We start from the raw sequence: 25,738 nt of genomic DNA on the forward strand, positions 1-25,738 counted from the left end.
TGCACACTTTCTGTATATTGCACACAGTTGCACATGTAGCATAATTTGCATAAGAAATACTACAATATATCAGTTTTTTCTTTTCGAGGTTTTGATCAGTGCACTGGAAGATCACGGGAGAGACTTTATTGGATGCAACACATTCTGGCTAAAGAGATCTTGATGGGAAGATTGGAGAACAAAGAAGTGCGCTGTTGCTGGCATATAAGGACCTTTTGTTTACCCAGGGGGGTATTGGACTGATAGCTGCACTTTCGTTTGTGTTGTTTTGTGGCGCTTTATATTTTACATAAATACTTTGATGGGTTTCTACTTTCCAAAAAGGGGTCATTAGGGGGGTGCTTGTACTGCCCTGGCAATTTAGCACCTTAAGAAATGTGATAGGCAGTCAAAAAGTAAGAGTATTAATATACAGTTATTGGGATTTTTTTGCCAAAGACATGTAGCAGAATACATTTTGGCCTAAATGTATGCTGAAATTTGATTTTTATGGATATTTTTTTAGAACAGAAATTAGAAAATACTGGGGTTTTTTATTTCAAAATTTCCAGTCTTTTTTCATTTACTAAAAATAGAAAACCCAGTGGTGATCTAGAACCACCAAAAAAAAGTTTTATAGGTGTGAAAAAAAATTATATAAATTTCATTTGGGTACAGTGCTGCATGACCGCACAAATGACAGTTAAAAGTAGCATAGTGCTGAATAGAAAAACAAAATGCTCTGGTCATGAAGGGGGTAAAACCTTCTGGCGTTGAAGTGGTTAAAGAAAAAAATGGGTGGAATGGTGCAGTACAGCAGTATATAAACCTGAACTACACAGTAGGTAGGCTGCTACCTGTAAGGTTTAATTTACAGTTCACTGGAGGGTACCCTTAGGCCTCTTTCACATAGATGTTCCGATCGGGTCCGCCTGCCTGTTTTTTTTCAGGCGGACCCAATCAGAACCTCTATGGAGCGGTGGGTGTAAACGGACACATTCAATTTGATCCTCAAAAAAGGGACGGATGGGGATCCAATTCCCCTTCCGTCCGTCCGGATGAAAACGGACAGGCAGTCCATTTTCATCCGACCACCCATTGAGGAGAGCGAGCTGCTCTGAGTCCGCTCCGCAGCAGCGGAGCAGACACAGACCTGCCATCTGCTTGCTCAGTAGGGATCAGCGGAGATCCCCCACTGAGCAAGTGGATCTGCTAAACGGGTCCCACCCATTGAAAGGCCCTTTAAACAGGGCATATCTTTATCAGGGTCCCTAATCTACACAGCAAAAGGGCTGATTCTGTTTTCAGTGTGATGCTACAGCAAAACTGAATACATAATACATGCTTGACTACCTAGTGTGCTGAAGAAAGCAGAGACAAAAAAACCAATCTGTTCTTAAACTAATTTATGAAAAGGTAATCAAACAGCAAAAGACAATACAAAGCTTCTCAGTTTATTGAAAGTATTCTCTAAAGTGCAGGCTTTTGTGCATGAATGGTTAGCACAAGGAAGATTTTGAAATGCAGAGTAGCATACTGCGTCCGGTAATATATCTACTCCACAGCAGGTAGAGCTCAAAGCAAGACTGGCCAGTATGCTAAAGTTGTTACATGTGTAAACGTTAACACTACAATTAGTGTAAATTACCCAGACATTCCACAAGGAATCAAATGCTGTGAGCGGAGAATGCCCACTCACATGTGCATACTGTACACACATCTTTGGACTGGTAGAAAAAACTATTCTTTCTGGAGGAAACATGTCTCAACAAAGAGTCTTCCTAGAAAACTATAAAGCATCAGTTCTCTGAACTGGGCCTGTTCTTGTGACCATGTAAGGGATGGAAGACCGATAGCATGCAGCTGCAAGTCCATTAACCGTACCCAAAATGTCCTTCATGAATGGTCTTCATTGCACCATTGCTTGAGGGCCTTCAGGAATCAAAGAGGCAAAGAACGTTTTGAAGAAGACCCAGGCAGTGGACATGAATGAGTGTGCCTGAAGGGTGGCGGCTGCAGCCTCATTTAGTGCTTCTTCCGCAGCTTGACCATTTTCCTGTAGAAAAGACAGAAAAAATGGTAAATATATTTCTAGAACATCTCTATGGGCCTCAGCAAAGCACCCTTTTACACTCCGTTAGGTAACATGACATTAGAAATCAACAATATTTCTTCCCATAGAGCAGTGTTTCTCAACTCCAGTCCTCATGGACCCCCAACAGGTCATGTTTTCAGGATTTCCATTATTTTGCACAGGTGATTTGATCAGTTTCACTGCCTTAGTAATTACCACAACTGTTTCATCTGAGGGAAATCCTGAAAACATGACCTGTTGGGGGTCCATGAGGACTGGAGTTGAGAAACACTGCCATAGAGGAAGACAAAAGCACAGCTGACCCTGCTTTTTGAGCACAGGTGTGTGAGCTCTATCCTTGTGTCATGTCCCTCTCAAAAACCTAAGATCCTCTGACCCTTAACAGAATTTAAAAAAATGTGTTCGTTTCTAAAGTCTGTGCAATATACACACTTAAACGATTGTGAAAAGTCTGTGTAACCCCTGGAAGACCTACACCCCTTTTCCTTTCAAAGTGGAAAAAAAAAAAGATCTAAGAATCACATTTATCCCTCACAAATGTGGACATGCATTGTACTTCGCCCACAGATTTCCTGTTGGGGATGTCACAAAAGTAGAGGCACTCTTACACACCTTCTGGGACTGTTCAGTTCTGAAACACTATTCATAAAAGACCTATGGCTTATATAGTCCCAGTTCTCAAGCAATAACACATATGTGAAAAAAATGGAGAGAAGGTTAAAAAAAAAAAAGCGTGTGTGACTGCATCACCTCCTTGACATTAAAGCCGTCAATAGTGGGGATAGGCACAGATTCAGCATGGCTCCCAATTATCTTAGATCATGACAGTGCAAGCCAGACCTCCAGTTAAGGAACACCGTTAGGGCAGGGTTTGTTTTCAGTGACTTAAAAACTGTACTCTGGGCCAGCAGGTTGAAATGATTACTTATTGTGAGAGAATCATCCGGCCCCGTGTGTGCTGCATACAGTAAAAGCCTTGCTCTGTTCCACCCAAGTCCTGCACACTTTTCTTGTGTAGCCTGAATGAAACAGAGTTAGTTACGTAGTACTTCAGCCATTCAGGATTCACCTTGTATTTCTTTTTTTTTTTATCAATCAATACAAGGAATTCTCAGATTGGCCGAAATGGAGCTTGACATCATCTGCCCTCCTTTCTGCCTTGGCAAATTAAAGAATTGCCTGTATCCACTGATAAAAATACAAGGCGCTTCCTGAATGGCTGATATGCCATATGACCAACTCTGATTCTTTCCAGTCACACAAAGAAAGTGTGTAGGATTTGGCCAGGAACGCAGCACAGCTTTCTGTATACACAAGCTTCTGCACGGTATTACAGCATATACAGCAACCAAAGTGTTCTGCCACAGTAACTATTCATTTCCACAATGACCCAAACCAAAAACATGAAGTTCTGGTTAAATGCTAAACAATTTCTGACATATTCAATGGGATTTTTTGCACAATACAGCTATTGCATGAACATAGGGGATACCAACTCAGTGGCCCACTATCCCCACAAACCAAACTAATACTGAATCTATTACCAGGCCCTCAAGGTCAGCATTATTTAAATATGAAAAGCCAGAAAAACTCACTTGCAAGTTGTTATTTTGATCCTGTTGATTTGCAGCAGCCTGTGGCTGAGCAACTGCAGCATCTTGGGGGTGCCTTTGCCTTTGCCTAAATTGAAGCCATCCAGCTGTGTGCCTACAATAAAAGCATAGGTTTAGCACAGAGCAATGTTTGGTTCACACAATTACCTCTTCCCTGTAGCAGATATACTGCTACAGGGTGGCATGGGTGTGCAAAATCACATAAATAAATATATATATATATACACGTGACTTAGCATTATTAGGTAGGGGCCATGCCCTACCCGCACCGCCATTCGCGGCTGTCAATCACTGGGTCCCCGCCAGTGATTCACGAGCATCTTTAATGGGGAGGAGAACTGTATGTAAACAATACAGCTCTCCTCCCCGTCAGCTCGTGCACACTGCTTTAGATGACTGTGCACAGCACAGCCATCCAAAGCAGTGTGCTTACAGTGAAACACACGGACACAGCACAGAGTGAAGCGGCGCACAGTTAACCCTTTGATCGCCCCACATGTTAACCCCTTCCTGCCCAGTGCCATTAGTACAGTGTCAATGCTTTTTTTTTTTAAGCACTGATAACTGTATTGGTGTCAATGGGGATGTCAGTGACACCAAGTCAGTTCCCCCCAGTGTCAGAATGCCCGCCGCAGTCCCACTGATCGCTGCCATTACTAGTAAAAATTAAAAAAAAATCCCAGTATATATTCTGCCATTTGTAAACGCTATAACTTTCACGTAAACCAATTAATTTACACGTACCAGGATTCTCTTTTTAGCAAAGACGTAGCAAAATATATTTTGGCCTAAATTTATTACGAATTTTGATTTTTACTGGACATGTTTAATAGCAAAAAGTCAAAATAGTTTTTTTTTTCAAAATTGTCACTTTTTTTTATAGCGCAAAATATAAAAAACGCACAGACGATCAAATACCACCGAATGACAGCTCAATTAGTGGGAAAAATAGAGCATAAATTTAATTTGGGTGCAGCGTTCCATGACCGTGCAATTGTCAGTTAAAGTAACACACGCCGTAATGCAAAAAATTGCCTGGTAAGGAAGTAAATCCTCAGGAGGGAAAGTGGTTAAGATGGAATCGAAAGACACACATTTAATGTCAACAGGGACAAAACTATTTTTTCCTTAAAAAGCTTGAATGCTAAAGAGACTGCAGGAGTCTTTGAAGGACTCATCAGCAAGTACTGTACAGGGTAAATGGTGAGCAACCCCAGAATGCAGAGTAGGATAACACTTAAAGTAGAACTAAACTTAATAAACTACAAGAAAGCGTCTCTTTTTTGCAGAAGAGACATGCTATGTTCTCTTCTACAATAACGCCCACCTGTGTGCTCACAATCTTCTATTAAACTGGACAGCTCAGGTTGTATTCCTAGCACATTTCAGCTGTGCCAGAAGGGAGGATTTCAGTGCACCTACGTGAGATGGCGTCACTCCCCGATCAGCCAATCAAGAGGCCGAAAACCTCCCGAAATTAGTCGGGGAGAGGATGACAGCAGAAAGTGAGAACTGCTACAGAGCTGGAACAAGGAGGTATTTCTGTGTGCTCAGTTCCACTTTAAAAAAACTCAGCATAAATAAGTACACCCTTTGCTCCTGAAAATCAAGTCATCTCATTTTTTATTTTCCTCAATCTGTAGACCCAAAATAATGTAAAGCCAAAACATATACAGAGTGTATAAGCACGGCCCTACATTATTATTATTAAATATGGGCAATTTTAATTAGGTCCCAAGCTGATGACCCATCAGATCCCAACACCTTCATATTTTTCAAGTTAGAAATCTTGGTTGCACAACTCCTGCAAAGCCTGTAGTCTAAATAAAAACAGAATTGGGACAGGACATTTTTTTCTGGTTAAAATAAGGAGCAAAGACCTAAACATTGAAGTATATCTAAAGCCAAAATATTTTGATTTTGCAGTTAGTGCCACCTTCATTCGCAGTGTCATTGGCAATCAGCACAGGTAGAGAGATTGACTCTCCCTAGCAGGGATAAAGGTTCTAAACCCTTCACCACTTTATACAAATCTAAAAAAGTTTTGCCTTTAGTTATACTTCATGGTAAAAAAAAAGTCATTAGAGCCTTCACAAGAGATAATTGAATGCATGCCTTCATATACAAACAGGCGTTAACTAAGGCACTTACAGATACATTAGGATCATGGCACCAAGGACCATCATGAAACGGCTCAGGCTGGAGTAGAAATACAATATACTGAGGAAGATTGAAAAGCGTGCAGCAGTGTACACCCAGTCCAACCAGTCTCTGTTCACTTCATCTTCTTCCTCCACCACTCCTCCTTGTGCATTCATACGCAAATTCTGATTGGCTACAGGGTTTACAGGGGCTTGAACTTCAGGGTTGGGAGCCTGGTTGGCAGCAGGAAAAGGATGAGGAAGTGGGTCTGGAGCAGCAGGGGGCACAACAGGAAGTTCCTGTCTTCGTTGAGAGGGAGAAGTGGTGGCAGCAGCTGCAGCATAGCTAGTGGAGGACATAAAGAGTATTATTCATATATTCTATACAAAATGTTTCTAAACTGTCATAAACAAAGAATTATATTGATAAAAGGACCTGTCACTGGCAACAGCAGGTGGTTATTTGAAGATGGACCTGGCAACAAATATTCCTAAAGTCTGCCTAGCACTAATCCACTAACTATCCTATACTAATGGCTAATGAACAACGAGACTGCATTTATCAATCTACTAAAAAAAATGTGACCTGCATGTACAAAATTTTAGTAACAAAAAAAAAAATCTTCATAAGTTCCCCAACCCACCCTGAATGAAGGCTCCTGGCCGTATTATTACCTTTAACCATGATTAAATGACCTTACTGCTGACATGGACCCAACCGACTACCCTTTATTATGCACATTCATTTCAATAGATAACTGTACTCATGGCAGTGTTAGTGGTTGTTTGGAGTATGGCTCTCACCACAAGAACAAACAGGCCACAATGCACATATGGAGAATAATGAGTTGGCCAAGTGTCAGCAGTAAGCTCACTTGATCAGGGAGGTTGGGTTTCATTAACGGACAACTTCATCAAAGGTGATGTTGTTCTTTAAAGTGGACCTATACGCACCTCGGCTCCAGTGATGCAAGGCCTAGAGCTCCCTGCTGGTCACTGTCATCTTCAAGTAACCCTCTTCCGGGTATCGACTGCTGGCTGCTCTCATTGGCTGGATGGGGATGACATCACTCCTGTGCATAAACGGGAGTTCTGTTGGCTTCAGAATTGCGGTCTTTCTTCAGTGAGCTGTGCGTGTGCAGCTCGCTATACAAGGGCAGACAGGCAGGTGGGTAATTTTAATGCAGAAGAGACAAAGCATGCCTCTTCTATATTAAAAATCTTGCCTGTCCGCCCATTTTTGTTTTTCATGTAATGTTCAACTTTAAAGGATTCTGTGGTTTACACACAAATTTCAATATTAATATATGCATTGCTAAGCCTGCAATACCAGATGTACGAGTGGTACAACTGAATTGCAAGGCAGTTACAACTGTTTGCTCACAGACAGGTGGGTGAATCAGAGGATGGATCCTCCTGTGGTATGTGAATTATTTTCTCACATTTCATAATGTACCACCATATTTCACAGTGCTGTAAAAGAGGAAAAAGGGGGTGAACAAAAAAAAAAAAAAAAAAGGGGAGGGGGTGAATAGAAAGGAAAAAAAAAAAAGACAACGTGTGACCCTAAGTGGAGCCCTGAAACATGGGTGACACCAGTACTACACGGATGGATCCTCCTGTGGTATGTGAATTATTATTTTCTCACATTTCATAAGGTACCACCATATTGCACAGTGCAGAGGAAAAAGGGGGTGAACAGAAAAAAAAAAAGGAGAGGGGGTGAATAGAAAGAAAAAAAAAAAGACAAGGTGTGACCCTAAGTGGAGCCCTGAAACATGGGTGACACCAGTACTACACGGATTGCTTATATGCTGCATAATTCAGAGTATAATATAAAATAACTTGACTCATACATGTTTACCGATGACGTATGTTACTCTGACATTCTATACATCCACAAGTGGTTTCATATTACCTAGCAATAGGAAACTTACTATTGCATGTAGTACTGCCGGGCATACATCTGCTGCCACCAAAGAATCTGCTGAGGGCTGTATATAGAGTAGGGAGAGAGGGTTGGACTTGTTGCTTGAGGCCTATAAAGAAATCAGACATCAGTACACTATTCGACATATATAATGATAAATGCACTACATGATTATGTGAGGAATGTCAATTGAACGTGACCATTCATACCTGGGTGTGTTTGCTTGTGCTGGTGGAACATTCTGTAATAAATTCCGCTGTCTAATGCCATCTGTCTGAGAAGCAGCAGGTTGTGTTGTACTGCTTGGCTGTGGCTTGTATTCTGCAGCCTAAAGACAAGATATCCATGTATGTTACTTAAAGGAACCACCCTGTGTTGTGCAATCATTTAGGCACACAGCCTCAACAAATTTCCATAAACATTTATACTCGAAACCCAGAAGAGCATGAACTTTGTGCAAAGCGGGATGAGTACTATGTACAAACCAGATTTTACTGGCCCAGTGTTCTTAATGTGGGTATAGCTCTAGCCAATATGCCAGCAAGTCTAGCATTGGCTTCCTAAAACATCTGAGGCCTTGACAATTCCAATGCAAGCCCTTTGGCTTTGACACAACCACATACTGAGCAAAAGGCCACAGCTGGATTTGCTATAAAAAAGCTACAGGGGCCCCAGGTTGGTCTTACATTTCTGCTGTGGACCGGTTTGTTCGACGATAACTTTGTTATTACTCAAGACAAGGCAATACATACTTTGTTTTTTAAGGACAAAGATATGATATTGTCTTACAACAATGATTTTTCTTCGGAATCCTTAGACAATAAAATCCAACACAATTAAACAAAATGCCTGTTTTTGAGCAGTGTTATCTTAAAAATAAACAGTGTTACTGTGGATAAAATGTGTGCATTTTATTCTGTAATTTGTCCCATTTAAAATGACACTACAATTATGATTCTAGTTCAAAGCATTTCAAAGTTAGTGTTTTTTTCAAAGTTGAGGTTTTTTTTTAAGTGGGAAATGTGTAAAAATATCAAATTAAACAAAAAAATTGAAGTATTAATAGCTAATAAAATAGAAAAAGAAAAAAGAAAAATGAGCAGCAAATCACAATTGAAGAGAGGAGACTAAGGAGGTTATTAGGGCTGATTTTAGTAAATTAACTGTTAGTACTGGGTCAAACAAAGGAACACTTTATTTAAAAAAGAAAATAATAATTTTACTTGTCAGGTTACTTTAACTGACATTTGCAGATCTAAAGTTCATATCTTTGATCTACAGATTATTGAACAGAAAGATGCAAATGTCACAATATGTTGCTTTATATAGTCTGAAGCAGTAATGTCTACAAACACTGATTCAGAAGGCTTTTTTGACAACTAGAGCTACTGACTTCTTTGATCATACTGTAATGCCAGCTGTGATTAATCAACAACAATTACAGTATATGGGGAAGGGGGGGGGGGGGTGTAGAAGCAGGGCAGAGAAGACTGGACATGCTACACATACCCTGTGTAAAATTATTTTTTTTTTCGGCGTGACTAGCATGCCCAAAGCTAGTTAAATAAAATGGCTGAAGGTGAATGAATCAGATCAGCCATTCTCAACCTAGGGTTCCTCCAGAGGTTGCTAGGGGTCACTTGAACTGTGGCTGATTGACCTTACATCTGATAGTCTATAGAGCAGCAGCGTGACACCAATTGTCTTGTACCTGTTTGTAAAGGGGGCATTCTTCTCACTGACCACCATAGAAAAGGCATTTTTCTCCCTGACCCTCAATATATTGGTTTTAGCAGAGGTTCCACCTGAGACTTGAAAATTATTTCATGGTTGCTCCGGGGTAAAAAGATTAAGAAAGGCTGCGTTAAGCTGGTCATAGATGGATTGAAATTTGGCCAGTGCCTGCTAAATTTCGAGTTGGTCTTTCCTGTTTGAGAGGAGTCAACCTAGTGTTCAACTCTTCTCAAATGGTAATCTTGGAAAATTTGTGTTCAATCAACACATGCAGCGGTAATCAGTGTATTATGACAGCGGAGGAGTCCTGCACAGTGGGGATGATTCCTTCATCCACCTCAAATGTGTAGATGCAGGGATCTGTTCATTTTTATTTTTTTGATCATCCTCCTGGCTGATCAAAAGAATCCAAATCATCTATGGCTAGCTTTAGAGAAAAAAAGCCTTAAATGTCCCTAAATAAAAGCTCCTGAGTACACAGACAGGAAATGTTTACAGAACATTAGAATATATTACTAGCAAGTCTGGCTTGTACAATGGCTGCCTGTACTCAGCACAGTAAACAGGAACAACACGAGGGAAATGCAAGAACAGCATGACCTTCAACCCTCACTGTACACACTTCCTGTAGTACACAGGTGTCAAACTGGTGGCCCTCCAGCTGTTGCCAAACTACAAGTCCCATGAGGCATTGCAAAATTGACAGTTACAAGCATGACTCCTAAAGGTAGAGGCAAGATGGGACTTGTAGCTTTGCAACAGCTAGAGGGCCGCCAGTTTGACACCCCTGCTGTAGTAGATAAAACAAAGCTTTCATGTTCTAAATCTATCTGACTGGTACTGCAGAAAATCATACCTGGCTCCTCATAGAGAACACAAGGTGCAACACGTGTCTGTTCTCCTGGAATGCAAAAAATATGTTTACATTAAAGCATGTCAATACCAGCAAAGCTTATCACAAAATGCTGTTTATTTAATCATTAACAATAAGCTGTGCTGCAATATTTACCTTGGAAAGAACCTCACTGAGTTTCAGATTGTCAGGGAGAAGTTTTCCTGAGTAGATCAGCCTCTGGTCTTGTTCCATCTGCACAACACAAAGCATGAGATCAGTATAGTTCCAGAAGGCTTTAATACAGAGGAATGTGCAACTGGGAGGCCGGGCAGAGGGGAGCAACATCTGTACATGACACAGCTGTATGACTGAAAGCAAACTGTTAACTAGCTCATCACCAACTTCAGACCACTGCAACCCAAGAAAACCAAAATCAGAAGGCTTTTATTTATGATCAAAAGACACGTTTTACCTTTCAAAACAAGGTAGCAGAGCATTTTATTAAGTGGCGTTAAAGGGCTCATTTACACAAGAGTTAAAAACACTGCGTACAGGTCAGTACAGCATAGAGATTTCTACACATCTGTACACAACTGTAAAAACAATCTGGCACAGCAACACCCAGGGCTGTAATGTTAGCATTATGGCTTAGGGCTCATGTACACGGCAGCTGATAAACTCATGTTTAGGAGCTTTTCTGCGTTTTTTTTTCAGCAGCCCTGAACTCTCCCTAATGTTTTCCTATGTGTCCATGTACACATCTTTGTTTACAGGCATTTGAGTTTACAGCCTTTTTTTGAACGCAGAAAACTTGCGTTCAGCAGTCGATTTTATCAGCGGTCTAAACGCAAAACGCTTGTAAACACGGCAAATCGTGTTTATAAGCGTTTTGCGGTTGAATTTTTTTTTTTTTAACGCTTCCAGTTCCCAATGCTGTACAGAGCCTTTTATCATCATGAAAAATGCATGCAAAGCATTTTCAAGGTACTCAGATGGACAAAACACTGAACACAGGATGTTCCTACCAAGCTTGTCACACATTGTAATGACCAATTCACACCTCAGACCACTCCCACCCTTGGAAACAAAAGATATGTTAATGACCATTCACACCTCAAATTCCTCATGAAGACCCCCTGTCAGGTGACCTTAATGACTCCCTCCACCAGACACCTTTCACACCCTTGGAAACAAAAGAAATAAAAAATAATGTAAGGGGATTCATTCCTCTCCGTCTGGGTGGAGAGGATGGCAGTCGGGTGTAAATGGACAGTTGGTCCGTTTAAACCTGGCCGCCCATAGAGCAGAGTGTCTATGTCCGCTCTGCAGAAACTGAGGGGGCACGGACCTGTCATCCGCCCGCCCTGCTTTGCTCAGCAGGGATCAGCGGACAGATCCCCCCACTGAGCAAAACAGGATCTAGTGGAGGCTTTCTTGTTTTTTGATTTTCTTTTCAATCCACTTTGTCCTGTTTCATTGCTAACATTTTCTCCAGTTTTAAGTTACATAAACTGTTCAATTTAATTGAACAAAAGGGGAAATAATACAGGAAAAACTTGTTAGTATATTGAACAGAAACCTAACACGAGTTTGCATAACATGTTTGTGTTAGGGAAGATACATGTTTGCATGAATGTCATGCCCTTAGGTTTGTTTTATGACTGCTGCTACAGTATTTAGTTTAGCATCATGAAAACATCTGAAATAAGACCGTCTAAGGGGAATGTAGACATACTGTGGTGTCACTGAAGCATAACAATCATCACTGTAAACAATCTGCACTGCGCTCTTCATTTGCATACCTCAACTTCCTGCACACGTGTATTATCCTCATCGGTGGAAATACTTGTTCTGAACAGGATGCATCTGGCCTCATAACTCACAGCAAAAAGTACATGTATGTACAGAGATTTTCCACTTCAGATCAGGAATAATGCACAGTAGTTCAGTCTTCTTTCTTCAACTCCCCTCTATTCTGTTAGCACTTCCTCTGGTGGGCTCAACTAATCTACACCTTGTCTTCATTTAGTCAACATGAGTTAAACTTAAAAGAAAAAAAAATTTTAAGGAAAACTTTCCTGCTGAAGAAAGATGACAGCGGCTGTCACTGCCAACTATCTGGTGGAAGCAGCTGGACAGCTGTATAGCCGCCTGAACACTTCCACAGACCGAAAGTGCTCCTTCCACAGCGGGTAAATGAAGAGAGACTAGTGAACATTTGTTCATCCATCTCCCATAGCTATGAATGAACACAGAAGTGACATGTATTGTGTCACTTTAGATATCTTCTACGGGTGGGAAAGAACCTAATGGAGTGCGATGATTTAATCACTTGCCAACTGCGCTATAGACGAATAATGGCTAAAGCGCGGTTGTCCAGTTCTGAGAGGGCATCATATGACGTCCTCCCAGAACGCGTCCTCCTGCACACCCCCAGCGGCACGCACCCGGCGCTCTGCATGTTCGCTGTGTCCTGCGGACACATCTGATCACATGATGAGGTAAAAGGCAAATCACAGCGCCTTTTACCACGTGATCAGTTGTGTCTAATGACACAGCAGATCACAATGTAAATACAGTTGCCAGTTATTGGCAGCACTTTCCTTACGCTGTCACAGCATACTGCCAATAACCGGCAAATGACACAGAGGACATCTGCACCGATCATCAGGGCACTGATGATCAATACCGCCCAGCAGTGCATTCTTTCAGTGCTGCCCCTCAGTGCTGCCTATCCGTGCCACCTCATCAGTACCCATCAATGCTGCCTATCCGTGCCACCTCAGCAGTACCCATCAGTGCTGCCTATCCATGCCACCTCATCAGTACCCATCAGTGCTGCCTATCCATGCCACCTCAGCAGTACCCATCAGTGCTGCCTATCCGTGCCACCTCAGCAGTACCCATCAGTGCTGCCTATCCATGCCACCTCAGCAGTACCCATCAGTGCTGCCTATCCATGCCACCTCAGCAGTACCCATCAGTGCTGCCTATCCATGCCACCTCAGCAGTACCCATCAGTGCTGCCTATCCGTGCCACCTCATCAGTACCCATCAGTGCTGCCTATCCGTGCCACCTCATCAGTACCCATCAGTGCTGCCTCATCAACGCACACCAGTGAAGGAGAAAAATTACTTGTTTGCAAAATTTTATAATAGAAACACTTTTTTTTGCTCTTTTTGTTTATAGTGCAAAAATAATTAAATACCACCAAAAGAAAGCTCTGTGTGTGAAACAAAATGATAAAAATGTCATATGGGTACAATGTTGCATGACCACGCAATTGTCATTCAAAGTGTGACAGCGCTAAAAGCTGAAAATTGGCCTGGGCACAAAGGGGGTAAAAGTGCCCTGTAGGCAAGTGGTTAAAACTGTGTATAAAACAAAAAAAGGGCATAGTAAAATGAATGCTTTCTGGCTAATATAAAAGAAGGTATATTTGTAGAGTCCGATCTTAGGCAGGACCTTTCCTTATACAAGTTTAAAATTAAGTATTGGTTCACTTTATGACTTAATGCAAACTAATTGTAGTATAAATCCTTCTGAGAAGACTAATTGCTATATTCTTAACAAAGGCTTTTCAAATAATCCATTCTTAGGATGGCAGTTGATGTAACAGAGAAGCTTCAGGCTAAATGCTTATACATCGCTATCCATACAATTCCTCTGAACTATGGATTCATGCATGGCGTTATTGATCATACAATGTAAATTGAGTGCATGTTACCACCTGGGATACAATGCTGCTGCATAGAGTGGCTCTTAGCAATGATTTGCTGTATGTGAGTTGACCAATGTAGCAGAAACCTGAGCATGCGTACGGGTATGCAAACCTGGATGCAGACTGTCTGTGTCCAGGGGCGTATAGCTTTACGAAATTAGCAGTGTACACCAGCGTACAGCCAATCATTACTATGGGCAGCTGTATGCAGCAGCTTTTTATTCTAGGTGCAGAAACACCCCTGCAATTTACATTGAAGGCCGAAAAGTGTCCGTGTGCAGGAGGCCTAAAAGTCGCAGAATATTCCACCACCAGGACACGCTTAGAGGATGTCTCTTTGAGATGTTCCTGTCATGGGGAAATGACGCAGTTTTATTCTCCCCCCTGCTGACTGTCATATGCTGTGCCTGTGTAGTACAAGATACATCCCTTTAAAAAGAAAAATGACCGGCTACTGGCTGCACAGAGACAAATGAGCTGTAAACATCTTGGGGCAATGAGTGCTGACGGAAATCAGATCTGATAGTTACAATATCTCTACAAAGCCCCACTCTCATGTGTTCAAACACTCTGTCAATGTGTGCATTAGGCTACGTTCACACTAGCCTTGTTAGCAGGCGGCAGACAGGCGTTTGGGAAGCGTTTTTACCGTTTCCCAAGCGCCTGGGAACATTCTGCACATTGCAGCACATGCTGCTGTTCAAACGGGAGCATTAGCGTCGTGTTGAGTCGCGGCAAAACTGACGCCTCTGGTCGAGTCAGGAGGAGTTGAAGCCCCCTATTCAAGTCTATGGTGCCACTCCGCAAACGCCCGGCTGGCGTTTGCAGTGCGGTTGCGGAGCGTTAACACCATTCAAACTTCATTATAGGCGTTTGTGGGGCGTTTTTAACGCTCGGCAAACGCCTAGCAACCGCCGTTAAACCATGCATGCGTGGTTTGTGGAGCGTTAAAAACACTCCACAAACGCCAGACCAATTCTTGTCAAACGCTATAGGGGCATTTGGCAAGAGTTGGGAAAAAAGTCAACTGTGAACGAGCCCTTATACATCCAAACTAATGCAGGCCATAGCTGGGTCGAAAATCAGCCGCTTTTTCGGCCGAAAAAAAAAAAAATCGGACAATTTTCACACTGTTAATGGGTTAATTGGTCGGCCGTTTTTCTGGATTTTGGCACTTTTTTTATCGGTAAAGTTGGAAAAAAAATCGGCTGATTTTGCTGATCGGCCGATTTTCGCAGCAATGATGGGCAAATCGGCTGATCTTTTTACCGATAAAAAAATCTGCGCATGAGCCATGGCCTGCAAGAAAAAGAATTCCAGTCCGCTGTTATATTTAACATGAAAAAGTATTGCGGTTGCAACAATGTATCTATTTGTGTCCAAATAAAAACATCTGTATCCGAAATGGATACAAATAGATACAATGTTGCAACCGCTATACTTTTTAATGTCAAATATAATAGCGGAGCTCTCTGCAGGGACAGAAGGAATTAAATGGCGGCCGTAGATGGGACGAAAATCGGCCGATTTTGTTTACAGTTGGTGGCAACGTCGGCCTATTGAACGACTGATTTTTCTTTTTTCTTTTTTTTAAAAAAAACGGCCGGTTTTCGACGCGTCTATGGCCTGCATAAGGGACCCATAAGCATGAACTGGCAGTTCTCAGGTAACAACTTTTGTCTATAAAAAGTTCCAAACCAACCAGCTGCTGTTGAGAAGAATGATTAGAAACTCTGCCCTGATGATCAGTATTGATCCCCACCCTAGGAACAATCATAAGCCTGGCGGCCATTGGTAGTAATTGCAAATACAATTTGCATAAACATTATTTACGCTTCAAGTACTTTACAACCAAAGACCAAACAAAGGCTGTCCCATCCTCACACACCCACTAACATGGTGACAGTGTCCACTTTGACATAAGAACTGTTGTATGGGTTACCTAAGACAGGAGACGGAACTGAACTTACAAACATTTGCCATGTAAGAACATAGAAGGCTAATGGACCGTTTTGAAAAGCAGAAACACATTGAACCCTCATTGCACACAAGTGCAGGAGGATGTACAACCTCAATTGTGGGTGTATTTCTAGCAGACCCGCTGCAGCACACAGTCACCGTAGTAATGAATGGCTGTACAATAGCTGTACATGGGCATAAGCTGTACATGTGAACACAGCACATGCTCCTAAATCCTGAGTACTTAAAGTGGCAGTAAACTGTTTTTTCTGAAAATTGCTGACACAGACCTATTGGTCTCATCATAAATGCTTACTCCTACCTGTCAGCCATCATGTACACTGAGCCGCGCATTCCCAGCTCAGTGAACATTTACCGCCCCAATCTGTGCTGATGCGTTGTGACTCCTGTGCGCAAGCGTGGTAGGCACATATTAGCGGCCCGGTCAATCAAGTGGCAGCAGGCACAGAACCCGGAAAGAAGACACAGCAAAGTCGGAAGCGCTCAGGAGCCGCCGAGTTGATTACACCGCAGCACTGGAGGGCTCGGTTTGAGAGGTAAGTGTGCCATAATGTGCTAATATGCCCTGCATCTTAGTACATTAAGGCATATCCCACCTGAGGGCCCCCAAAAAGAACTGATAGCGGACTTTACTACCGCTTTAAAGCCATATGCAGGCCATAGACGGGTCGTTTATCAGCCGAATTTTCGTCCGTACGAAAAATCAGCCGATAATCACGCCGTTAGTGGGGCCAGTCTGTCGGCCGTTTTTTGCGGATCTCCTCATTTATTTTTATCAGTCATGCTGGACAAACCGTGAAAAACGTTCATTTCTTGTGGACATGGGTGGCAGCATCAGCAACGGGGCCGATAAAATTCGGCCGATAAATGGCCCATCTATGGCCTGCCTTAAAGTTTTCAGAAACGTTTTAGGTATTGTCTGCTTTGATTGCATCAGAACGGTTTATTAAAAACAAATTACAGACAAACCCCTGGTGTTCCATTTCATACAGAAAAGAATTAGGCCCATCAGTGCCACAGCCCTATTTAATTTGAAATGTGTAAAGAGAAATTGATCGTAAGTGAAAGATTTTTCAGATGTATAATAAACTTTACTGTTTTAACTGTAAGCTTGCATGGTGCCTTAAAAATCCCACCAAAGTAAACTAGTCCATACCATACATACCTGGGGCGGACTGACCATTTGGAAACTCGGGCACTGCCCGAGGGCCCAGGATCAGTAGGGGGCCCCATGAGATGCCCCTGGTACCTTTTTCATAGGCTTTTTTGAATTTGGGCAATGACACAGGGGCCCCATGATCCCCTATTGCCCGGGGTCCCCATGAGTTGTCAGTCCGCCCCTGATACATACGTATATACAGATTTAGAAATTCCGGCTTAAAATAGAATTTGATGGTATCAGTGAGGATCCGGCTCCTGAGTCAGGGGAATTACATTAGACGGCGGTATGTCCCTGATCAGGCACAGATAATTGCTGGTTAAGCAACTGATGGAACCGGCTTAATTAATGGTATAAGTAACTGAGCCTAATTACCATAGCTATATTTATCAGACTGGGATAACCTGACAAGGAACCTAGGATGGCAATCTCTGCCAAACCTAACGGTCTAGTTTACATAAATGACACAACAGTGACTTCTCACCATTTAAGGCAGTTGCTAACTACAAGCACCAGAAAGCCCAGCCTGCATCTCACAAAACCCGGGCCAATCCATCCAGCTACATTACAAGGCGTTCCAGCAAATCTCAAATGTTGACAGCTTTTTATTGAACAAGCGTAACTGACGACATTTGATGCATCTAAGGGCCTGTTCTCATGGAGGCGCTTTACTGTGGGCCCCATGCAGGTCTGTGTTTCCCCACCTAATAGATTGTAAGCTTCCAGGAGCAGGGCCCTCCTAACCCTCTTGTATTGAACTGTATCATTGCTCTACTGTTACCCTTTATATTTTAAAGCGCTGAGTAAACTGAACGCGCTTTATAAATCCTGTATGATAATAGTAATGTGGATGAGTGCAGGTCCCGAATGCATACAGGTTGCATTTAAGGAACTGCACCTGCACTCACTTGCATGTCATACTACAACACAGTGTGTCCATGCAGCTGTGTGTCCCAACAGAAATGAATTGGATGCCAGAATGGGGATGCATGCAACACCTGAGCATCCTCATGCCGGAAAACACAGTCCTGCACTCATTTCTTAGATTGTAAGCACTAACGAACAGGGCCCTCTGAATCCTCCTGTAATAATTTGTACTGTCTGCCCTCATGTTGTAAAGCGTTGCATAACCTGTTGGTGCGATATAAATCCTGTATAAGAAGTAGAAGAATTTGGCCAATTTTTCTCCTTTAAATTCCCATGTATGTTAAGGCATCATTCACATGGGGGTTGGATTGACTTCTGTTGAAAAAAACAAGCTGGAAAACTTTTCCCAGTCAGCAGCTGCAGACACGGAGTCCTGCTGCCAGAACACAGGGGGGATGGGGGGCTAATTCCTCCATCCAGCCTGTTTTTTTTTTTTTTCATTTGCCCATTGACTGAATGAAAAACAAAAACAAATCAGCTTTGGCCTGCTTAAAGTGTTACTAAACCCAGGACCTTGCATTCACTCTATCTGGTCTCCCCGGACCCTGCATTCACTCTATCTGGTCTCCCCGGACCCTGCATTCACTCTATCTGGTCTCCCCGGACCCTGCATTCACTCTATCTGGTCTCCCCGGACCCTGCATTCACTATGTCTGGTCTCCCCGGACCCTGCATTCACTCTATCTGGTCTCCCCGGACCCTGCATTCACTATATCTGGTCTCCCCGGACCCTGCATTCACTCTATCTGGTCTCCCCGGACCCTGCATTCACTATGTCTGGTCTCCCCGGACCCTGCATTCACTATATCTGGTCTCCCCGGACCCTGCATTCACTATATCCGGTCTCCCCGGACCCTGCACTCACTATATCCGGTCTCCCCGGACCCTGCATTCACTATATCCGGTCTCCCCGGACCCTGCATTCACTATATCCGGTCTCCCCGGACCCTGCATTCACTATATCTGGTCTCCCAGGATCCTGCATTCACTATATCTGGTCTCACACAGAATATGGAAATGCAATTATTTTAGTAAATATAAACTGCTAAACATCTTTTCTCATCAGCAGTATAGAGCAGTCTTGTGACTTCTATCAGTGTCCAGCGGATTACTGCTTACCGCTTGGAGGAGGAGTTTTCTTTCTGCTCTAGGAGGATGCATAACCCCTGACCTCTGTCTGGACACTGGCCCTGTACTGAGCACATGCACTCTCCCAAAGAAAACAAAAAAACCTCTCCAGCAATACACACCAAACTGAGCATGTGCAGAGTGACTCCACACAATGTCTCTTATCAGGAGATAAGAGGGAGACGCTGAAAGAAGGGGAGGATCAGAGAAGTCAGGATCAAACAGCCTTTTCACACAAAGCAGAGGATTAACCCCTTAGGTTTCACAGTGAGTATAACAAGCATGCTTTACTGCATATACAGACTGATTTCACTGTTGTGGGTTTAGTAACAGGATTTATCACATTTACCCAGAACTCTGTCAGGTTTAATACAAAGAATTACCAGAATCTAGAATGCCAAAATGAAAAAATCTGACATCTGCCCAGGAATCAGGGAGACAACTTTATAAAGAGAATCAGTCACATCTGGGTTTATCCAACTGGTCTAGGATTAAGTCTACGGGCTTTCCTGTGAAGGATTTAAGTGTGTCCCCTTAAGTCTCCTAGGTTGTCCTCCAAAGCTCACCATACACAAATGTCAACAAATCCGCTCGTTTGAAAAAAAAAAGCTGCATTAAGTGCACAGACTATAATGGAATAAAAACACTGAATCCTTGATCTGGGGAATATCCAATGGCTAGAGAAGAGCAGGAAGGATTCTTTTCCCCCCCCCCTGCAGCAAATTTGGACCACGTTCTATACGGGGGGGGGGGTGTCTCCCTTCCTCAGGATTGGCTGTGTTTACAGGGTTCTATAAGAGGAGCTTTTCTGTTTACTATGTCTATTGCTTGAACTCAAACTTGTGTTTTTTGTTTTTAACTACGGGTGTACTGGGGGTGGGTATATTGTGGTGGAGCATGTTGACCCCCAAAGGGCCAATTCCTTGACTAGTTTGATCACTCCATACCATGCCCTGGCCCGCTTGACAGAGGTGGTGTCTGGAGCACAGTACATACCTGTGTGATCACTCATTGAGCCTGAGCAAGGAACTCAAATAATGGAGGAGATTAAACATCCCCACCCAGGTAGACGACGTATGCATGCTTGAGCCCAGGACACTGGGGGAGGGTAGATAATCATGCTCGGGTGCTGTACATGGAAAATGTGTGACTACCATCTGACCATACAATCTTCATACAACCAACTTCAGATTTACCTAAGCTTTGTCATAGGAGGATCTATTAAACAGTCCGATTAGGCAGGCCCTTGCACTACATAGTTGACAGATCTAAGGGAGATTGTTAAAATCAGATTGTAGAGTGCCCCCAAGCTAACCATACACAGTACAATCTCCTGCAGATTTACCAAATCTGTGTTAACCCCTAAACAATCCATCTACCTTGTATCAGGCGGGCCCTTGCACTAAATAGTTGATAAGATTTAAAGGCGATTGTACAATCAGACTGTACAGTGTACTTAAAGCAGAGTTCCAGTCGCACTGTGAAAACATAAAAGTCAGCAGCTACAAAAATTGCAGCTGCTGACTTTTAAAAAACAGCTACTTACCTGTCCCACAATCCTGCGGTGTCTTCCCCGCAGCCCGGTTCACCAGCTGTCTGGTGTTCCAGGTGCCGGCATCTTCAGTGTGGTCACCCAGCTGTGACAGCTTGCAGCTTCACAACCGGGTGCCCACTATGCATGCGCGAGTAGCAAGGCACGCGAGACTTGTCACATGTCCCAGAAGACTATGGAGCGAGGGTAGGGGGACAAGTTCCGCTTCCGATCGCCTAGGCAATTGCAGCAGACGTGGGAGGGGTTACCTGTCAATTTCGGGTACCCACTCCCCTAAGGTGCCAATCCTTCATGGAGAGCGGGGGACCAGTCTTTAAAGCGGAACTTCCCCTTTGGGTGGAGCTCCGCTTTAAGCTGACGATTCACTTTACAATGTCTGTTAGCTTTACCATCATCTATGTAGTACAAAAGCCTGCCTGACTAGATACAAACTGCACAGGTAGGTTGCTTAGGCTTCTGTAAATCCAAAGAAGATTGCATCAGATTGTATACATTATGGCAACCCTTAGGGTCACCATACACAATACAATCTGACCGTACAATCCACTCTAGACTTACCAAAACTGTGTAATAGAAGGACCTACCTAAACTACCCAATCAATTAGTATCTGATCAGACAGGTCATTCCATTACACCACTGGTGGTAGACCTAATGGAGATCACAGTTTATGGGGAGGAGCAGGTTGGAGGTGAGAGGTCATGTCACCTGTCTGAGCTCAGGCTGTATTTACAGGATCTTCCAACATCCGAGTAGTCCCAAACAGGAAGTCAGTAATTGCCGACATCCTTCTCAGTCATGTGCTGCTGTTAGGCTGCCAATACGCCTTACAATCTGATTGTGTGATTTTTTTTTTGTTCCAAACACATACAATGAGGGCCTGTCTGATTGTACAACACGGAGTAGACTGTACAGGTAACCCTCATATTACATAGATTTGGTAGAGATGGTGCCAGTGTCAGGACAGGGTCATCCAGTGCCCAGGGCAAAGATGCAAAAGTGCGCAACCCCCCCCCCCCCCCAACCACGATGATGCAAGCATAGGGGATCTTACACCCAGCAGTCACTCGATTGTCCATATCCCTGCCACTACTCCTGCCAGTCTGGTAATAGAAGGAAGGTGTCCCCCTCCCCACAGCAAACCATTGCGCCCAGGGCAGCTGCCCCTTCTTCCCACCCCTAGCTCCGGCCCTGGATGTTACAATCAGACTGTAAGGTGTATAACCAGATTGAAGCTCCATTCCAGGGGCGGACTGACCATTTGGAAACTCGAGCACTGCCCAAAGGCCCGGGGTCAGTAGGGGGCCCCATGAGATGTCCCTGGTACCTTTTTCATAGGCTTTTTTTTAATTTGGGCAAGGACACAGGGGCCCCATGATCCCCTATTGCCCGGGGGCCCCATGAGTTGTCAGTCCGCCCCTGCTCCATTCACATTTGCATGTTCTGAGAACACACACAGAAACGCAGGTTTCCACATGCATTCTGGGAACATGTGAAAGGTCCTGTTCACACGAGTGACGTTACCATGTCGCATTTTTGCATGTTTTTAGAGCGGCACTATGTATTTCAATGGTCCTCCCTCTGTTCCAAAAACGTGCTAAAGAAGCTCCTGTGCCAAAATCTGGCACTAAGCCAAGTGTGTTCTTTGCGCAAAACACTCAGAAACCGTGCAGCAAAACGCATGACCGCTACCCCAAGTTTGGGGGCGCAATTATGAAACAAAAGCACCGCAAGCGCGTCACGTCTGCAGAAATGCTCACTTCTGTTTGCTTGCGTTTCTGCTATGCCCAGGTGTGAACGGGGCCTAAACTGCGAGTTGCACGCTTAATGGCACCCCAAATGCAGTCAGCGGATGCAAGTTAGGAAAAAAAGTCTCTAGTTCCGGTGTCACCTCCTCCCATGCTCAAATCCAGGACTTCCCGAGCTTCTCCCATCCTATGGAACTCTCTACCCCAACCTGTCCGGATGTCTCCTAATCTATCCACCTTTAGATGATCCCTGAAAACCTCTCTCTTTAAAGAAGTCTATCCAGGGGCGGACTGACCATTTGGAAACTCGGGCATTGCCTGAGGGCCCGGGGTATGTTTTGAATTACAGCGATGAGGTCATGAAAATTCAATTAGACTTTCTCCTAAATGTTAAGGATTGTCACAATTTCACTAACTGTTTAGTGTTTTGTGTAGGGGGTGTACTAATGGATGATCTTTTTGCCTAGCCTGGACTTCTTTAACTTTTAGGCTGCCTGTACACTAGTACCAGGGGCGTCCCTAGGTTTGGTGTCACCCGGTGCGGTAACACTTGGTGTCACCCCTCCGACGATCCCAGCAGGATGGATCGGATCTGTGGATTCCAATCCATTATGGTCAATCCGCAGATCCGATCCATCTTGCGGGGATCACAAGATCCAGTGAGGGTCCGGTGTCACCCTGTGCGTTAGGTGTCACCCGGTGCAGTGCGCACCCCCTGCACCCGCATAGGGATGCCACTGACTAGTACCAACATTCAAACCAAAAATCTCATCAGTATATTTAATGACATAATGAGCATTGTTAGAAAGTGCTTTAAAAAACATTTGCCTTTAACATTTGGTTTTGGAGTGAATGGACCAGGGGCAGACTGACCATTTGGAAACTTGGGCACTGCCTGAGGGCTCGGGGTCAGTAGGGGGCCCTATGAGATGCCCCTGGTACCTTTTTCATAGGCTTTTTTGAGTTTGGGCAAGGACACAGGGGCCCCATGAGTTGTCAGTCCGCCCCTGCGTCTATCCTGCTTCTACCTAGTAAACTGCCATTTATTTCCTCCATCAGCTCACCCCCCCCCCCCCCCCCCCCACAGCTATTACCTTTTGTATCACTCAACCCTTCCTCCTAGATTGTAAACAAGCTGGACCCTCTGTTTCCTCTGTATAATAATAATTAAAAAAAAGTATCTATACGCCCAAAAAAAGTGCAGGAGCTTCTTTGCCACGTTTGTTACGATTAGGGTTGCCCTAAATGCGCACAAAAAGTACATTCCCACTATGCTGGGTGTTAAATGAGGCCCTAGGGACAGTGTGGAGCTGGAAGAATGACCTCTGACCCCTTCAAAGTGTAAACATAACCTTTGACCTGTGACCCAGGTGATCTGTGATTGGCCTGCACACTGTAGCTGTACACAGTGCCAGGTCCTCGCTGGCACATTACCTGACCTGAGGTCACATGACACCATCCAGCTTCCCCCTCCCTTTTCTCCGGACACCGCCCTGTGCTCACCGGCTGTGCGGGCAGCTCCCTCCTCAGCTGGCTCTTCAGCTCCCACACCGTCCATCCGCGGAGCGCCTTCATTTCCTTCTCTTCCTGCTTCAGGCTGGGGCTGCGGATCAACAAAGTCACTTCTCCGTCCGCCATGTTGTTCTGTCCCGGACACGCCACTTCCGTCCAGCCAATCACCTCACAGCTCTGTGTATACAGACTACGACCGCGCGGCCGCCGCTCTCCGCTACTTATACCCCGCTCCTGTTACCAAAACACCGTGTGGCCGGCTGCTATTGGCTATTGGAGGGAGCGAGCGCCCCTGCCCACACGTGTACCAATGAGATACTGCGGTGTTGGTGGGAGGCGGGGCTAAACTGATGCAATCCGCTGAGAGAGGAAAATTCCGGACGGTATGTGCTGGCTGGAGAGGCGCGTATGCGCTGTGCTGCTGGTCGGAGGCGGTAGTCCTTTCAGCCGTAGTGAATTCAGAGAGAAGATGCCAGAAATAAACATTGTTTTGCCGTCATTCCAGTTTACATTTCCATTACTCATGAAAGTAGAAGGAAAGGCAAACTTTTTTCGTTTTGGAGAGGGATTAGAACATGTCAGGTTTTATTGCAGTCTGTGTCCACATGAGGCACATTCTCTCTATATATTCTGGTGACACATCACTTAAAGTGAAGGAAAATCCCTAAATATGGGTTGTCTTCAGAACAGGAACAGAGGGGCACTAGTTCTAGTCACGGCCTGGGATTCCCTCATTTTGGAGGGATTTTCTCTCACTTCCTGTTGTTATGGGACAGGAAGCGAAGGGAAATCTCCTTCTTTGTCACCGAAAGTGGCAAAAAAAAAAGTTTGACAGGTTATAACTTGGCACTTTCGGTGACAATGGTTAACAGAACAAATAGAGAGGGTGAATCTCCCTAATGGGGACACAGACAGCAATAAAAACTGACCGGTCTTCCAATCCCTCTCCACTCTGTCCTATACTAAAGGAAAAGTACATGTCTACGCGACCTCATGGAAGTGGCTCTTGACCCATGGGGCCCCATATGTGCACTATTGTGTTTGTGCTGAGAGAGCGCAGCGCACTCACCAAAGCCCCAAGTCTCCTACTAATGAGCAGGAACCATTCCCAATGACCTGATCACTGTCATAGGCTATCATAGTGATCAATCACCATATACCTCACCCTGCGTTGTTTTCTCCTCTTCAATGGTGCAAAAGTTACATTGTGTTTCATACCAGATACATTATATTATTATTATACAGTATAAAGCACCAACAGTTCGCTCAGCGCTGTACATTACAATGGGAGACAGAACACGAGACAGCACAGTAACAATACAATGCGATACACGAGGGGTTCGAGGGCCCGGCTCCTTGGAGCTTACAATCTAGGAGAATATATAATAGATAGTCTTTCAAAAGAGTAAAAAAAAAAAAAAAAGTCTGGAACTCCACTTTAAGTATCCTGTCATCTGCCTTGTCTGTACCTCCACTTTATGAGGAGCTTTTTCCTGTCATTAATATGGGAGCACAGGTATAGGTCATATCCAGGGGCGGACTGACCATTTGGAAACTCGGGCACTGCCGAGGGCCCGGGGTCAGTAGGGGGCCCCATGAGATGCCCCTGGTACCTTTTTCATAGGCTTTTTTGAGTTTGGGCAAGGACACAGGGGCCCCATGATCCCCTATTGCCCGGGGGCCCC

General features: G+C 44.0%; 1 protein-coding gene across 1 annotated transcript; it reads right to left on the bottom strand.

Annotated features, from left to right (window-relative positions):
* Window positions 1-1,412: 1,412 nt before the first annotated feature.
* Window positions 1,413-24,274, bottom strand: HERPUD1 (homocysteine inducible ER protein with ubiquitin like domain 1). The gene is made up of 8 exons (XM_089689795.1): window positions 24,045-24,274; window positions 10,502-10,579; window positions 10,349-10,393; window positions 7,968-8,086; window positions 7,766-7,867; window positions 5,839-6,174; window positions 3,670-3,781; window positions 1,413-2,035 (listed from the first exon to the last, which is right to left on the bottom strand). Exons 1-8 carry the CDS (start codon window positions 24,177-24,179, stop codon window positions 1,889-1,891), a joined length of 1,074 nt encoding a protein of 357 aa, XP_089545921.1. The 5' UTR covers window positions 24,180-24,274; the 3' UTR covers window positions 1,413-1,888.
* Between the last annotated feature and the right edge of the window lie 1,464 nt (window positions 24,275-25,738).

The sequence above is a fragment of the Staurois parvus genome, unplaced genomic scaffold, assembly GCF_062004578.1.
Source record: "Staurois parvus isolate SC_StPar_1 unplaced genomic scaffold, SC_StPar_1.0 ptg000498l, whole genome shotgun sequence".
Taxonomy (NCBI): domain Eukaryota; kingdom Metazoa; phylum Chordata; class Amphibia; order Anura; family Ranidae; genus Staurois; species Staurois parvus.

What these genes read in the sequence shown, in the direction of transcription:
- HERPUD1 (XM_089689795.1), bottom strand. Translation starts at nt 24,179, where the DNA reads ATGGCGGACGGAGAAGTGACTTTGTTGATCCGCAGCCCCAGCCTGAAG. An exon ending in TCAGTGAGGTTCTTTCCAAG is followed by an intron (nt 10,394 to 10,501) that starts GTAAATATTGCA and finishes TTTGCATTCCAG; the next exon opens with GAGAACAGACACGTGTTGCA. An exon ending in GCACAAGCAAACACACCCAG is followed by an intron (nt 7,868 to 7,967) that starts GTATGAATGGTC and finishes ATTTCTTTATAG; the next exon opens with GCCTCAAGCAACAAGTCCAA.